Source organism: Microdochium trichocladiopsis (genome assembly GCF_020744255.1).
Source record: "Microdochium trichocladiopsis strain MPI-CAGE-CH-0230 chromosome Unknown B0I36scaffold_2, whole genome shotgun sequence".
NCBI lineage: Eukaryota > Fungi > Ascomycota > Sordariomycetes > Xylariales > Microdochiaceae > Microdochium > Microdochium trichocladiopsis.
The window spans coordinates 2,816,727-2,830,486 of record NW_025763545.1 but is presented as its reverse complement, the minus strand read 5'-3'; the positions used below and the strand labels follow the sequence as shown (position 1 = coordinate 2,830,486).

Sequence of the window (13,760 nt, the reverse complement as noted above, 5' to 3'; positions counted from 1 at the left end):
CGAGCTGTCAGAGCTTCAAGCTTCGGTACACTGATAATGTTAAAAAGAATGCGCGATTCTTGTGTTCCTCATCCTACACAAAGTCCGCAATGACCGAGTGTCGATCCAAAGCGTCAGTGCTCTATTTTCGCTAATATATAAACACCGCTTGTGATGCAGCATGCAAGGGTATCAAGGCGTCCTATTCTATGTTGCAACCATAACCAAACATGTCCCTGCACTTGTCTATGTACACCACTAGGCCCCGTATCCTATGTCGTTGCGGTTGTCGTCAATCGCACGTCCGTACCTAGAGTGACATGAGCATTAGTACGTCCCTCTGGCCATTGCCGGGGATGCATCTGCACTTACTCCAAAAGCAGCCTGAAGAACCAGACCTCCATGTCCTCGTGCCTGAGGACTTTGTTTGCCCACTCGCTCTGCTGGATCGCCAGGCGCTGTGCCTCCTTTTGCGCCTCAGCACCGGTAGCAAAATATCGTACGGCTTCCAGCCAGTCCTCGCCCTGAAGACTCAGGGGAAGGTAGTGAACCCAAGGCTTGAGCCACTCGAGGTGCCACTCCTTGAAGACGGCAAACTTGTAGATCAAACTCTTGCTCTTCAGGAATGCGTAGAAGCGGCCACTGAAGGCATTGCCGTCCAGATCGACCAGATACTTGTAACCCCATGCGTCCTGCTGCTCAACATGGCCCTTGATCTCGAAGAACTCTTGCTGCGCGGCGCAGTCGCCAGGGTCGCACTGGCCAACATGAGAGAAATAGACGTCGATGAGCTGCCGGTGCTCGCCGCGGGGCACCTCCTTCAGCTGCCAATTCGGCGCCTTTGCGCTGCCTGCGTTGACAAGAATTTTGGCAGTGTCCTTGGCGTTGATCTTCTGCACAAATTGCTGGCGGTGCTGGCGCCGCCAGCCTCCATTCCTACTGAAGCCGCCGGTGGTTGAGCCTCGCCAGTAGAGACTGTCGTTCTTCTTGGCCCATGCCATGTCTCTGTCGGGGTCGTAGGAGACCTTTTCGTACCAGTACCATGGCGAAGGATACAGGATATCAGAGAATGAGGAGATCTTGGACTGAGAGAAGATTGGGAACAAGTCGTGCACGACGTTGAAGGCGTTTGGGCGGTCGAAGAAGCCAAATGAGGATTGCAGGCTGGGCGAATAGCAGATGTCCTGCATCGCGGTGACATTGTAGATGAAGCCGAGCTCGCTCATGCCGTACCGCGACACGTCGTCCGCCAGCTCATCCTCCTCTAGGCCCCTTGCAGGGCTATCTGGCGAGCAAGAAAGCCTCGAATGCGTCCAGGTCGGCTGGTGCGCAAACACATTGAAGCGTGTGCGCTTCGCCTCGGGGAATTGAGACCCGTCGTTGAGGCCCTTGGGGTTCTTGGTAAATTCGTTTCTCCAGCTCGACTTCGAATTCGCCGTCGGCATGTTGATGTCCTTTGCCCTCGAGACGAGACGGGCGAGGTCCTCGTGCGGCACCACCACTCTCGGCTCGTCATGCAGGTTGAAAGCAAGATCCATGTCCGGCAGCCACTGTACGAACTTGTTGATCATGCCCTCGGTAGCATTCTGCTGCCATTCGGAGCCTCCCCCGAGATGTGTGATCTTGCCGCCACGGATCTGTATGCCCAGGAGAGCATTGTCGAAGCCTAGCGCCTCGGCCGCCCGCTCTCTCGTGGTCGCGGGCTTCAAGCCCCAAAAGGGCGTGATCGCCTCGTGGACCATGTCGAACTCGTCAATGAGCTCGACCTTCTTGCCGTGGGCAAACTCGAACCACTTGTCGAAGTTGGGCGGTGCCGGCATGCCATATCGTCGTCGGTACTCGGCCGCAGCCTGCTCGAGGGTCTTTGACTGGCGAGCTCTGAGCGCCGCAAAATCGCGTTCGGCCTCCTGCACGAGGTGTGCTATCGGGTGGGCGCCCGCGGGAGCGCTCTTGGGCTTCTTCGGTACGATTGGATCCTGCGGCTTTGGCGCCGGCGGCGGGGGGGTTGTGGCAGGCGGCTTCGGCGCGGGGACGGCATTGTTGGGGTCGTGGTGTTCTGGGTTGTTCTGGTGGTGCAAGGGATTGCCGACGCTGAAGTCTTGCACCACGGTTCCTGCTGGTATAAGCCGGAACACTGAAGCCAGGCAGATGACGATGAATATGACCGCGCTGGCCAGCATGATCTGTTTTGGACGCATGGCCGGGTACAATGTCGGCCTCCTCTTGAGGACTCGGCGTGGTTGTTGGTGTCGAGCTTCCCTCCCCTCCAAGAAAACCAACTTTCTGCAGGATACCGCTGCCACTCCACTATTTCGGTTGCAACTGAGAGCCAAGGGAAATCTGGACCGGAGTGATAGCAAGACGTGGAGCAACAGGCAGCGACATTGGATCCCTGTCCGGCAGCGGATTGGTCACGCAGAAGAGACTGGGGAGCTGCTTGTTGTGATTGTGGCAGCGGCTGCCCACAGGAGGATCAAGTTGACGAGGAGGAGCAATTCCAGCGAATTCCCCAGCGTCATGCACTTCTGGAGTTGGCAGCCGCCATGCGCGCGAATCCAACACGCCCAACTTTAAGACAGTTGTTGCCAAGTTCCAACCCGGTGGGCCGCCGGAAGCGCCTAGGCCACGCACGGTATAGGGGGGCTTTTAGGGGTTGGTGACGTCTTTGGTGTCCGCACACCCGCCGTTCGTCGGGCTGTGGAACGGGTCCTGATTTGGCCATCTCTCCTGGTCAGCACTCTCGTTTTCAGCCTCAATCGGCAAGCCGGCACCCAATCACAAGAACCAATCCGTCTACCCAGTTGGGAAGTCGTCAATCTCGTGAGGGTAATGCAGAGTCCGTCCGTCAGATGTGGCCCAGTGTTTTCAATGATGAACTTTCGTGTAACACGTCTTCGGAGGCATGTGGTCTCACGCCTACATTCGTGGTTGCTGTCGAGGCTCTCCCGTGCAACTTGTTCCCTGGTCCATGCATTGCGGACCTGAGCGCTAGCGCACACATTGGCATGGAGTGGCATGGTATGCACGGGTCACGTACACAAAAGGGTCTGTCACTGAGGTGTCTGGTCATGTTCATATTCAGAATCAAGATCGAACAGACATTGCTTGGGCATTCTCGTGGTATCGTGGTATATTCGGCTCAAGCAGGGGCCAAGCCAAAATCAGTAGTTGGTCCTTCATTCATTGCCCATTGTCCCCAACGCCGGTAAGATGCTCGACAATAGTCGTTTCGAAATCCCATCACCCCTTTTTTACTTTTTGTCTTTCAGTCGTCAACTCAACCAAACTGGGGGTAATCCCACAGCTTAGTAGAAGAAGCCAATGATCTTGCCGGCAACGTGCTTCCGGCGGGCCTCCTCGTGGTCCATGATACCAGCAGAGGTGGTCAGGATAACGTAGCCGAACTGACGGGCAGGCAGCAACTTGACAACCCACTTCTCGAGGTCGGCAAGGCGGACGTTGTAGCGGGGAGAGATGACACCAGTCTTGTTGAGGCGGCCGTTGAGCTGGACGACAATCTTGCCGGAGCGGTGGTCATCGACCTCCTCGAACTCGCCAATGTAGCCTGATTGTATCAAAAACAAGTCAGCAAAATTTGTAGCGAAAGACTAAACGTCAGAACTTCATCCAGATACGTCGGAGAGACGTGTAAGACTCCTTCGCTCGAAACTACAAGAATTTCATCCATCTATCGGCAACTTAAAAGACTATGGTCGTAGGAGCAATGTTGAGACCGTCGTCCAGTTATCATGCCGAATGTTTTGTTTCGAGAGCGAAGGAGAGTCCGTCCCATCCCAACAACATATCTGGAGAACCTGACACAAAACCGGCATTGGGGGGCTGCGAAAACCTACCGTGACGCTGCATGACAGTCAAGAACTTGATGATGACCTTGGACGAAGGCCGGATGAGGACCTGGCGCTTGCCGGCCTTCTCGGCATTGTTGATGGAGTTGAGGGCGTCGTGGAGAACGGAAGTGCGAACCATCTTGGCGGTATTGGGCGGAGATTCTCAAATCGAGGATAAGAGGATATGAGGTATCTGTCGACGGCAGGAATTGCCACTTTGTTAGCCTTCAAAAGCCACGAACGGGAAGAGTGCCCCCGACAAGGGTTCTACCCGCTCAGTACTGGAGAGGGGAGGGTATCAAAGCCGGCGTCCCGCCAGATATTTGCGCTCAGGCACAAAACTCTCGCAGCCGGTCCATGATTGCTCCCCTCTGGCTTCTTGAAGGGTGTATAGATTTTCTCTATTGCATGTCGTCGCAAACGACGCGCGTCGGGGGGGATGTCTTCAACCCATGTTGAGAAGAGTGCTCTCTCACATACCTCGGTTGTGGGCGACACGGGAGGACGTGGTGTTGTCGATTGGTGGTTGAGGATTGTGAAGAGATCGAGAGAAGGGGGAAGGGAGGAGGAGAGCCAGCAAAAAGTCGGGCAGAGCTAGCACTCGCGCAGCTGGCACTCCACCCAGGCCGCGCACCACACTGGCTGGCGACGGGCGGAATTTGTAAAATGTGGTGGGCACAGCAAAAAACCCTAGCTGGCCCATGCTCCTAGGCTGCTCTGATTGGCTGCGCGGGCTGTCAGACTCCACTTGTTTTCCCACGAAGCGACTCGACACCACACCAACTGGGCACTGCTGCTGGGCAAGGGGACTCGCCGGCATGCGGGACAGCAGACAATCTGTGTGCCAATTTCGACCCACTACGTCTCACAGCGAGCGAGCGTCGGCGTGCGTGCGGGCAGCTGTGCGTGCGTGTGAATCTTTGTTCGAGATTTTGAACGTGCCTAGATTCGCCGCTTCCCCTTCCCTCCAATCCCACACCCAATTCTCAACACCACCCATTCCCATACCAGTACCGACAACTCTTCGAGGATCGCACCCGGTATCACGCACATTCAAGATGGTATGCTCGCCCCTGCCGTCGTTCCCCCCCGTCACAATCGTCGTCATGCTGCAAATGCAGGCTCGGGACTCTGCGCGCGCATGTGCCCCGCGCGCGCATTCGAAATTCACAATCTCGAAGCAAAAAAAAGAAGCCCCAGCTCGGCAGCTGCCACGACCATGACGCAGGACGACCAGCCCACGTGACGATCATCTGAGACTAACTGGATATCTTTCGCCTGTCTAGTCGGACGTAGAAGAGAACAACGCCCCTGAGGTCGCCGAGGAGGTCGAGGTTTCTGCCGATGCCTCCAAGGGCCAGATGTCCGTTCTTGACGCCCTCAAGGGTGTCTTGAAGCTCGCCCTCATGCACGATGGTCTTGCCCGCGGTCTCCGTGAGGCTTCCAAGGCCCTCGACCGCCGCCAGGCTCACATGTGTGTCCTGAACGAGTCCTGCGAGGAGGAGGCCTACAAGAAGCTCGTCATCGCTCTCTGCTCCGAGCACAAGATCCCCCTCATCAAGGTTCCCGATGGAAAGCAGCTCGGCGAGTGGGCCGGTCTCTGTAAGTCAACTCGCGGTTGACCACCAACATCTCTCTCTACGATATGAGTTGCTAATATGATTTCTCCCACAGGCGTCCTCGACCGTGAGGGTAACGCGAGAAAGGTTGTCAACTGCTCTTGCGTCGTCGTCAAGGACTGGGGTGAGGAGTCTACCGAGCGCTCCATCCTCCTCAACTACTTCCAGACCGAGCAGTAAACGGGGTTTTACATCAAAAAAATGGCGTTATCGTGGGGGTTATAGACAAATGGAGGAAGGCCTTCCCAACCATGTTCAACCACATCTCCCGGATGTACTACACCAAGACACGTTGGCATAGTGCCGGACCTGAGAGATACCATGACTGCATCGGAATCAAAGAAGTTCTGCATGAGAATATTGTCGCGTGCTTGCAATTGTGAGACTTTGGGGAGTGCTTTATCCAGTAACTTCCATGGGATTGTGGTACACGAGAGTTTACCCACGGTCTTCCACTATAATTAGATGGTAGCCTTCGGAGGTCTTGGCCTCCCCCATGTGTATCTCCTTATCGCTGGAGAGCTGCAAAGCATACGCAACCTCTTCGAACGCTGGCATGAGAGCACCTTTGGTCATTTTGCCAATCAAACCACCTATATGTGACTCGTGTATCAGCCCATATGGACGATTGAAGCCGTCACGGCTAGGTCCTCGCAGTCCGTGAGTTAGCCAACTTCAGGCTTGCACATACCTTGTCGGGCCTTGTCCTCAGAGAACTCGCGCGCCACATCAGCAAACACCTGCTTGCCCTTCTTTCCCTCTTCGAGTTGCTGCTGGATCTTGTCCTTTGCCTGCTCGAATTTCCCTTTCTTCTCACACTAGAGCACCATCTGATGTCAGTTCCCCTATTTTCTCAAATGGCCCAAGTCGTTCGGGGTAGCTGGCCTGTGCATGTTACGCACGAGAATATGACGGGCTGTGATCCATTGTCCTCCTTTCGTCTTGACGGTCTTCCCAGCATCGGCATCGTCCTGACCCTTGCCTTTGGCCCCTTTGGCTGCCTTGTCACCTTTCCCGGTGTCCTTGCCGCCTTTTGCAGGAGCTGGGGCCTTCGCAGTCTGCTTTTTGGCACCCATGGCTCTTCGAACAGCTTCGATTGACTGCGAGGTTTCGAATTCAACGATGTTGATGTCAGCTCATCGAGCTTTCCAGGCCATGCTGGGGGAGATGCCGGCCCGGCAATATTGTGCGTGGGGTCGTCAATGGCAGCCAATGAGACACTTCGCCCGGGTCACCATTGACTTGGGCGCTTCTGGCTCGGCAGTGGGCCGAGCCTACAACCTTGCGGCGGTTGGAACTCGGCGTGGACCTCTCACAGCGTGAAGAGCCGTCGGGCTTTCCTGGCGCTGTGCTTTTTCTCCGAACCAGTTCGATTAGTTTGACGGGGTGGCACAGAGACACGGTGTGCAAAACCCCTTCCGGACATGACCTGGCCTGATTCCTGCAGCGCCGGTTAGGCGCTGGAGAGCGGCCTCAGCCGCCCGGCATCCTGCTGCTGACGACAAGGATGGCGATTAGTTGACCAACCACGTGGAAGCACGCTGAAACCGTGCTACTATAGTAGGTCCTGTGCTGCTGGGAGAGGCATCTGGCCCTCTCTATAGCTTTGTCAACTGCCTTGGATATCATGTACACCAACCCAATGCTTCTGCCGTGATATGAGCCATGTAGGCTCCGATCGCTCGTCCCTGGGATATACATCATTCGGCACGGGGCTTTGGCTTGGGGAAGACACCATCACGGATCTCTAAGGCCATGGCCGCAGCTGTGGCAGCTCACGAGAGTTGGGAGTCCGTGGTATGCTCATTTCCCGCTTGTCCGTTCATGGGCTGTTGTGCGTTCGGCGGCGGTTTAGGACTGACCAGAAACATGGACGCAGATGCAAGCTGCAGATGGTTGGGCGCTCCAAAGACTTCAAAATGCCAGCGCGTGTAAAGGCCCAACGGGCCCAGAGACTCGGCCACGCCTTTGTCCAAGCTGCCTCCGTCTAGACTTTGCCATGAGTATAAATGCTGTCCAAAACAACCGCTCCGATAACCACCGCTTGCTCGGCGAATGGGGACAACTAGACGCAGAATGTGCCGTCTGTGCCCTCTTAGCTCACCATGTTGATCTCGACGAGGCAGACGCTGACCGCCGTCCACTTCCACCGGACTCCATCCTGAGCTCGTCGGCTTTCACGTCAAACTTCCTAGACAACCAGACGGCACACTTGTTCCAACCAGTGGCGCGGGCGCTCATCTATCCCGGCAACAGACCGCGGGATTTGCTAGCATACAGGGACAAGGTCGAGGCTCTTTGTCGGGGCTATATAGGAGTTTCCAGAACATCTGACTTGCTGAGATATTTCGCCGACCCGACCATGGCAGAGGGGCCGAGGACTCACCTGTGCCAGCCAACTTATCCCCCGGCTCTTGTGAGAAGTTGGATGCAGCAGGCTGGAGTTGCGCCATCAGACAATACCAAAATTTTCAGGCTCAACGGTATGCGACTTATCGACTGCCAGGATTTCGCCCTCATTGATAGGCAAGATGACATGGCGTATCTTGCCCTCAGCTACGTTTGGGGCCTGGCAAACGAAGATCTCGTTGCCCTTGTTGCACCGGAAGATGGCGAGCCTGATGATAACCGCCATTCTCGACGCCTGCCCACGCGAGTCCCCCGAGTTGTCTCTGATGCCATGACAGTGACAACTGATCTCGGCTATCGCTACCTCTGGGTAGACCAGTTTTGCATTGATCAAAAGGCCGACGCGGCTGTTCTCGTCAATCTCATTTCTCAGATGGACCTGATATACATGTCAGCTCAGCTTACCATTATAGCGGCGAGCACAAGTGGCGCCTTGCCCGGTGTCGGGGACACTCCGAGGACACAGCAGAAGCTTCTGAGCATACCACCTCCAGGAGCCCCTGGGTCTTCGGACGACGCCGGCGGCTTCACAATATTCACGACGAGCCCGCACGTGTATGAGAGCGTCAAGAAATCAGTCTGGTACCAACGCGGATGGTGCTTCCAGGAGTCTGTCCTCTCTCCGGCCCGTCTGTACTTTACCGACCACGAGACTTTATTCCAGACTCACAGTTCTGCCTTTAGCGAGACGTACCCCGAGGCGCACGAGCTCCTTGATGTCGTTCTAGACGGCTACGAGGAGAGTCTCTCGCTAGGAAAAGGCTTGTGGAAGGAGCGCATCAGGCAGAACTGGACCAGGGACATGTACTCCCTCAGAGACGCCCGAGGGCAGTTCTGGGCCGGACTCGGCTTCTTCGTCCAGCTGCTCAACATCTACACCGGCAAAGACCTCACAAAGGAAGTGGACTCGATCAACGGCTTCAGGGGAGTCCTCAAGTTCTTCGCGAGGATGATTCCCGGGTTCGCAGTCATTGCGGGAGTGCCCGTGTTCCTTGCGGAGCCGCCTCCTGAGCTATCAGGTCTTTCTGTAGGTGGAGCCAATGAAGTCGTGGAGCGCGGTATCCAACACAATCATGCTTGTCGTCCCATGAACACCGGGGAGCATCAATCTTCTATGCCTGAGGGGAAGCAGGCTGAAAAGTCTCATTCCCCCGACAGTGATTGCGCAGATCTACGCGGATGTGTAGACACGTCAGACCCAGATTCCGGTCAGGGAGTCGATAAGTTCCAGCATCAATGCCTGACAACGATGCTCATCTGGCGTCACGTGTGCCATGACGAGCATGAAAGCTCTGTGCTGCGGCGCCGCTCTGGGTTTCCTTCGTGGAGCTGGGCAGGCTGGAGGGGCACGGTGTCTTGGGATAGTGATGCTATAAGCAGATGGATCAGCAAAGACGGAGAAGGGGCCGAAGAGGAAGATGAAAGCGATGATGACAGCACGGATGAGAGCGAGATTGAGAGCAGTGATAATGGAGACAGCGACAGGGAGGAGGAGGAGGAGGAGGAGGAGGAGGAAGACGACGACGACGACGAGAGTGGAACAAGCGTGGCGGAGGAAGACAGCGAGGAAAGTACCGAAGGCCAAAGCGGCCGCTCCTCTATGTCAGTCGAGACGACTTTATCCGCATCGGCAACGCAGCCAAGCCCATCATATGATTGGTCACTACAGGCCCTTGAGATGAGGAACGGACAGGTCATCCCGTTGTATCAAGCCTCCGCACACTTTTCTCCAACGGCTAATTCATCGTCAGCGCGCCAGATAGACGACGTCGACTACCTCATTGGCGAGGCGTACATCTTGCCTTCCAACAGCATCGTGTTGATGCACACCGCCTCTCATCTCGCGACAACGTCGCGACTCTACAGATTCTCGGAGACAATCCAGAAATTTCTCTGGACAACAAGTCCTCTGTTTGCACGGATGGAGCAGTTCATCTACAACTGCGCCCAGAAGGCTGCCACGAAGCTTCCCTGGTCTAGCTCACTTCTCGAGCGACGGAGTCCCTCGAGCTCAAAGACGTTGACCCCACTTCAAAGACACCAGTCTTTCAGACGCTCGCTGTACCGTCTATCTCGCTGGTTCCGTCTCTCCAGACTCCAGGGTATGCTGCAGCGATTTCACGCGGAGTCCGCGTACTTGAGCATCGCGGAATTGGCCAGGCTCCCGCGAAAGTCGTCCTTGCTGGAGCGGGATATTCGCGAAAAGCTGATGGACGGATCGTGGGGGCTTCTTGTGGTCAATCGTAAGACTTGTCTCGTGGTCGAGTGGCATATCGGGGACGATCAGGCCGCGAGTAGAGATAGCGACGAGATATGCTGTAAGGTTAACGAGCCTCGAACTTGCTACCGCGTTGGGTTACTGGAATATCGGCACTTTCTGGAGTCAGGCCCTGAAGTGGACCAAGATACCTCAAGGATCTTCTCTAGAGCTGGAAGGATATGTTTCCGACTGGGATAAGAAATCGCCGAGCTATACACACTTCTCTTCGCTTAGAGAGGGTACATAACCAGAACACTTGAACACTGCAAGGAATAGGTCTGAATTGGCTCTCTCAGGTTCAAATTTGGCTTAGGCTTATAATTACAATAATGGCGCACAGGAGTTGTCTCAGAATGTCCTCACTGGACAGACGCTCTGAAAAGTCTGGCCCTTCTCCAGTCCTCACGCTCGATTTTCTCTCTTTCACGCGTCAGCTTCCACTCAAGATAGGTCGCTTCTCCGTCAAGCATCTTGATTTTGTCGCCTTCGAGTTTTTCGTACAATGCCCAGTCATCGAGCTGAGCAGGTCTCGGAATCATCTGTGTCTCTTCCATTGGCCTCTGGCCCGGAACCCTCTCGAGTGTCAAGACTAGTCGATGCACGTTTGTGGCTTCGTCGTGCTTGTGGCCGTATCGCTTGATGACATATCTGGGGTCCAGGTTGTCAGCACGTGGTCTCCTTCGGTCTTTACAGATCTAACTTACAGTCCATCGTACCTCAGCCCAGCCTGGGGTGCAAAAATACTCTTAAGGCCGTGACCTCTCAAGATGCGGATCTGCCGACCAACTTGTGAGATTAGAGAGAAGTGCATATCTTGAGCTGTTCCTTCTCGAATGTATTGGCCAGTCTCCCCATTGCCGATCTCTTCTCTTCCTGATAGTAATGGCAGAGTGGGAATGCCATAACGGCCTTTGGTCAGGTTCTCTGATGAGCCAGCAACTATGCCGTCACGCTCAGCGCAAGTAATGTTCAGCCACCAACTGAGAGTCGCGGTGTCATCTGTTAGCCTCGATTGTCGTATCTGAAAAGTCTCTCGAGTGGCGCTTACTGTCCTGGCTCAAACTGTAGGTTGGCTTCAATCTCGGAGACAGGACTTGCACCTATTGTCTGCCACTTGCTCAGGTTGTAAATCAGACAGGCATTGAAAGACACGTCCTTGAGATGGCCACCTTCTACCATAACAGCACATCGTCGTTGGTCCAGCATGAAGTATTGCTCGCGATATCGACGCCTCCATGCTCGCCTCAAGTTCTTAGCATTCGACATGTCCACGCGAAAGCCGAGCGCGAAGTGTGCCGAAAACTTCGTGATGCGCACGGACTCGGCATAGTTGAGGAGTTCATTGAGCAACTTGTCGAGCCGGGCGTGCTGGATGCGATCGAGGTCGATCACTGGGTCATCCATTTCCTCGTCCCGTAGCGCAGTATGGAGAAAGCTGCTGAGCTTCTCATGCCAAGGTCCGAGAGCATTGTCGCGGAGGAGTGATAACCGCACGGAATCAGACATCTCGAGCAGAGCATCTTGGTTGTACTTGCTTTCCGAGGCTATTGTCGAATGTGAGGACTTCGCATCTGTCGTGTCCGATGAATATCTGTAGCGCTCGACGGGACATTCATTTACCATGACGGCCTACCTTCTCTCGGTGCTGCATTTATTACAGAGGTCCGGTGACTCGATCCATCCAAGTTGAAGTACCGTATTGTCGGGCTCAAAACCTGATGCGCAAGTCAGCATTCTGACGCAATAACTTCCGGGTCAGGGGACTGGCGAACATGCGTCATGATGAAGGCCCGCTGACGACAATTACCCAAAGGTTCGGCCCCATACCCAGGGATCACCAACAGTGCTGGGTCGAAAGAGTGCCGGTCCCGACTGACTCTTGCAAAGCGATTCCGCGCGGCTGAACGCTCCGAGGCACTCATAGTGTCGAGACTATCGGAGGGCTGGCTTGAGTTGGATGTGAAAATGCTAGGAGATGGGAGACAACAAGGTTGTATCATAGAGCTGTTATAGCGTGAGGTGAATAGCGGCAGAGGAGGGCGAAGGTATCGATCCAACGCCGTTGCACATGATTTATACATGGCGATTGCAAACAAGTGTGGTCTATATTCATTAGAAGACGTGTGTATGGGTTGGTTGACGCGAGGATGGAGATTGGCAAGAGCATGAGGGGGGTACAAACACTTCCATAGAAGGCGCGACGAAGCCGTGTGTTCTATTCTCGGCCGATCCCACTGCCAGCAAACAATCAATATTGGTGTTTGCCAGCCATGAGGGTCTTCAAGGAGGCGACTGCGATCGCGGCAAAGAGTCGCAGGCCGCTCGGAAGCGGGGACTTTGACTACATCTCCCATCTCAACATATTGACATCAACATCATCACCATAACACTCTCTGATGTATAGCCGAGTGCTGTTTTGTGCACGTTGAGCTATTGAGATTCTCGCCAAGGTCAAGATTCTGCAAAGCAGCCCGAGAGCCCCTTGAGCAATTTGTGGTTTGTGGTCGCTCAGTTACATCCACATGACCACCTTCAGACGAATGAATGATTAGTACGTTGAACACTGAACATGATTGCAAGTGTGGCCTAAGCGACCTTGTAGTTTGTTCCTTCTCAGTGTACTGTTTCGAGCGAGCCGTCCCACAGCCGAATCTGGGGTAGCGACATCGTGGAGGCTCGCCCCACATGGCGAAGGTGGGAATGGCAAACGTTACCCGCCGATGGAGTCTCGCGACGGGCAGAGAAGCAAGCGTGGCTCGTCGCAACAAGTTCTTGATCAGTTGACCTTCTTCTTCCATCAATCCGTTGGCATCCATTACTGTGCAAGTCGCTCATCCTGTCGCCCACGTCTACCAGAGCAATCAATCCCAATGGCGGGCCACCTTGCACTCACTGCAGTCATCAGCATCAAGCCTGGCAAGGACAAGAGAGTACGCTGGCCCTTGTCTCTTGCACCAAAGATTGGGCGACAAAGCCGCTGACACTGTCGTTCCAGTTCCTCGAGTTGTTCCAAAACTGCGCCGATTACACGACCAAAAACGAGCCGTATGTACTCACGTATGAGCTCTCCATGGCTGGTCCAGAGCTCGGTGGCAAGCTCACCGACGTAGTCGTTCGCGAAGTGTAGGTCATGCATGACATTGCACGCCGCCAATGGGTTCATCCGGCGGTCACAGTGACTGGGCTTGCTGGCTAATGGCAGTTTGCAGATACGCGGACCAGGCGGGGTACGAGAAGCACATGGCCTCGGCACCCGTCAAGACGATGATACAGGCCATGGAGAAGGAGGACCTGGTCGAGTCTGCCAAGATTGTCTGGCAGCAGCCGCCCAAGATTGGCTTCAGCGCGAGGTTGTGAGCCCCGGATCTCCACGATTGTGTGGATCGAGCTGGGGTTCCAAGGCCAAGTCGCGCAAGCAACCAGTGATGGTGATGGAATAGACTCGGATGGCGAACACGTGCTTTGCGATTTTTTGTAAGAATTAGGCAAGGACACAATTAGAAATTGGTCGGCAATGGACGTCGAATCTGTTCAAATTAGGAGCTGACCTTTGGTTGATCAAGAAGGAATGATTTGAGGGCGGGATGCTGGGCTTAATAGTGCCTTAGCGTACCCAATACTGCTTAGCCGCATACCCCTGTCCCT

General features: G+C 54.9%; 8 protein-coding genes across 8 annotated transcripts; 4 read left to right on the top strand and 4 right to left on the bottom strand.

Annotated features, from left to right (window-relative positions):
* Positions 1–22: 22 nt before the first annotated feature.
* B0I36DRAFT_315124 (uncharacterized protein) lies at positions 23–2,542 on the bottom strand. Its single transcript, XM_046152850.1, has 2 exons — positions 352–2,542; positions 23–289 (listed from the first exon to the last, which is right to left on the bottom strand). The coding sequence occupies exons 1-2, from the start codon at positions 2,175–2,177 to the stop codon at positions 238–240; spliced, it is 1,878 nt and encodes a 625-aa protein (XP_046017072.1). The 5' UTR covers positions 2,178–2,542; the 3' UTR covers positions 23–237.
* A 491-nt stretch (positions 2,543–3,033) lies between these two features.
* B0I36DRAFT_315122 (ribosomal protein S8) lies at positions 3,034–4,438 on the bottom strand. The gene is made up of 3 exons (XM_046152849.1): positions 4,308–4,438; positions 3,834–4,020; positions 3,034–3,544 (listed from the first exon to the last, which is right to left on the bottom strand). The coding sequence occupies exons 2-3, from the start codon at positions 3,964–3,966 to the stop codon at positions 3,285–3,287; spliced, it is 393 nt and encodes a 130-aa protein (XP_046017071.1). The 5' UTR covers positions 3,967–4,020; positions 4,308–4,438; the 3' UTR covers positions 3,034–3,284.
* A 318-nt stretch (positions 4,439–4,756) lies between these two features.
* On the top strand, positions 4,757–5,804 carry B0I36DRAFT_315120 (50S ribosomal protein L30e-like protein). Its single transcript, XM_046152848.1, has 2 exons — positions 4,757–5,429; positions 5,502–5,804. The coding sequence occupies exons 1-2, from the start codon at positions 5,189–5,191 to the stop codon at positions 5,624–5,626; spliced, it is 366 nt and encodes a 121-aa protein (XP_046017070.1). The 5' UTR covers positions 4,757–5,188; the 3' UTR covers positions 5,627–5,804.
* An 80-nt stretch (positions 5,805–5,884) lies between these two features.
* Positions 5,885–6,522, bottom strand: B0I36DRAFT_359572 (uncharacterized protein; the record flags this gene model as incomplete). The annotated part of the gene is made up of 3 exons (XM_046158156.1): positions 5,885–6,039; positions 6,138–6,264; positions 6,349–6,522. 3 exons carry the CDS (start codon positions 6,520–6,522, stop codon positions 5,885–5,887), a joined length of 456 nt encoding a protein of 151 aa, XP_046017069.1.
* A 1,409-nt stretch (positions 6,523–7,931) lies between these two features.
* On the top strand, positions 7,932–8,543 carry B0I36DRAFT_230184 (heterokaryon incompatibility protein-domain-containing protein; the record flags this gene model as incomplete). Its single annotated transcript, XM_046149127.1, has 1 exon — positions 7,932–8,543. A coding segment is annotated over one exon (612 nt), but the record flags the coding sequence as incomplete, so codon positions are not given.
* Positions 8,544–9,350: 807 nt separating this feature from the next.
* B0I36DRAFT_315111 (uncharacterized protein) lies at positions 9,351–10,642 on the top strand. The gene has a single exon (XM_046152847.1). It carries the CDS (start codon positions 9,456–9,458, stop codon positions 10,311–10,313), a length of 858 nt encoding a protein of 285 aa, XP_046017067.1. The 5' UTR covers positions 9,351–9,455; the 3' UTR covers positions 10,314–10,642.
* Positions 10,475–11,738, bottom strand: B0I36DRAFT_237482 (PUA-like domain-containing protein; the record flags this gene model as incomplete). Its single annotated transcript, XM_046149539.1, has 3 exons — positions 10,475–10,763; positions 10,820–11,095; positions 11,164–11,738. 3 exons carry the CDS (start codon positions 11,736–11,738, stop codon positions 10,475–10,477), a joined length of 1,140 nt encoding a protein of 379 aa, XP_046017066.1.
* Positions 11,739–12,581: 843 nt separating this feature from the next.
* Positions 12,582–13,746, top strand: B0I36DRAFT_315108 (uncharacterized protein). The gene is made up of 3 exons (XM_046152846.1): positions 12,582–13,045; positions 13,111–13,238; positions 13,325–13,746. The coding sequence occupies exons 1-3, from the start codon at positions 12,836–12,838 to the stop codon at positions 13,470–13,472; spliced, it is 486 nt and encodes a 161-aa protein (XP_046017065.1). The 5' UTR covers positions 12,582–12,835; the 3' UTR covers positions 13,473–13,746.
* Positions 13,747–13,760: the final 14 nt, after the last annotated feature.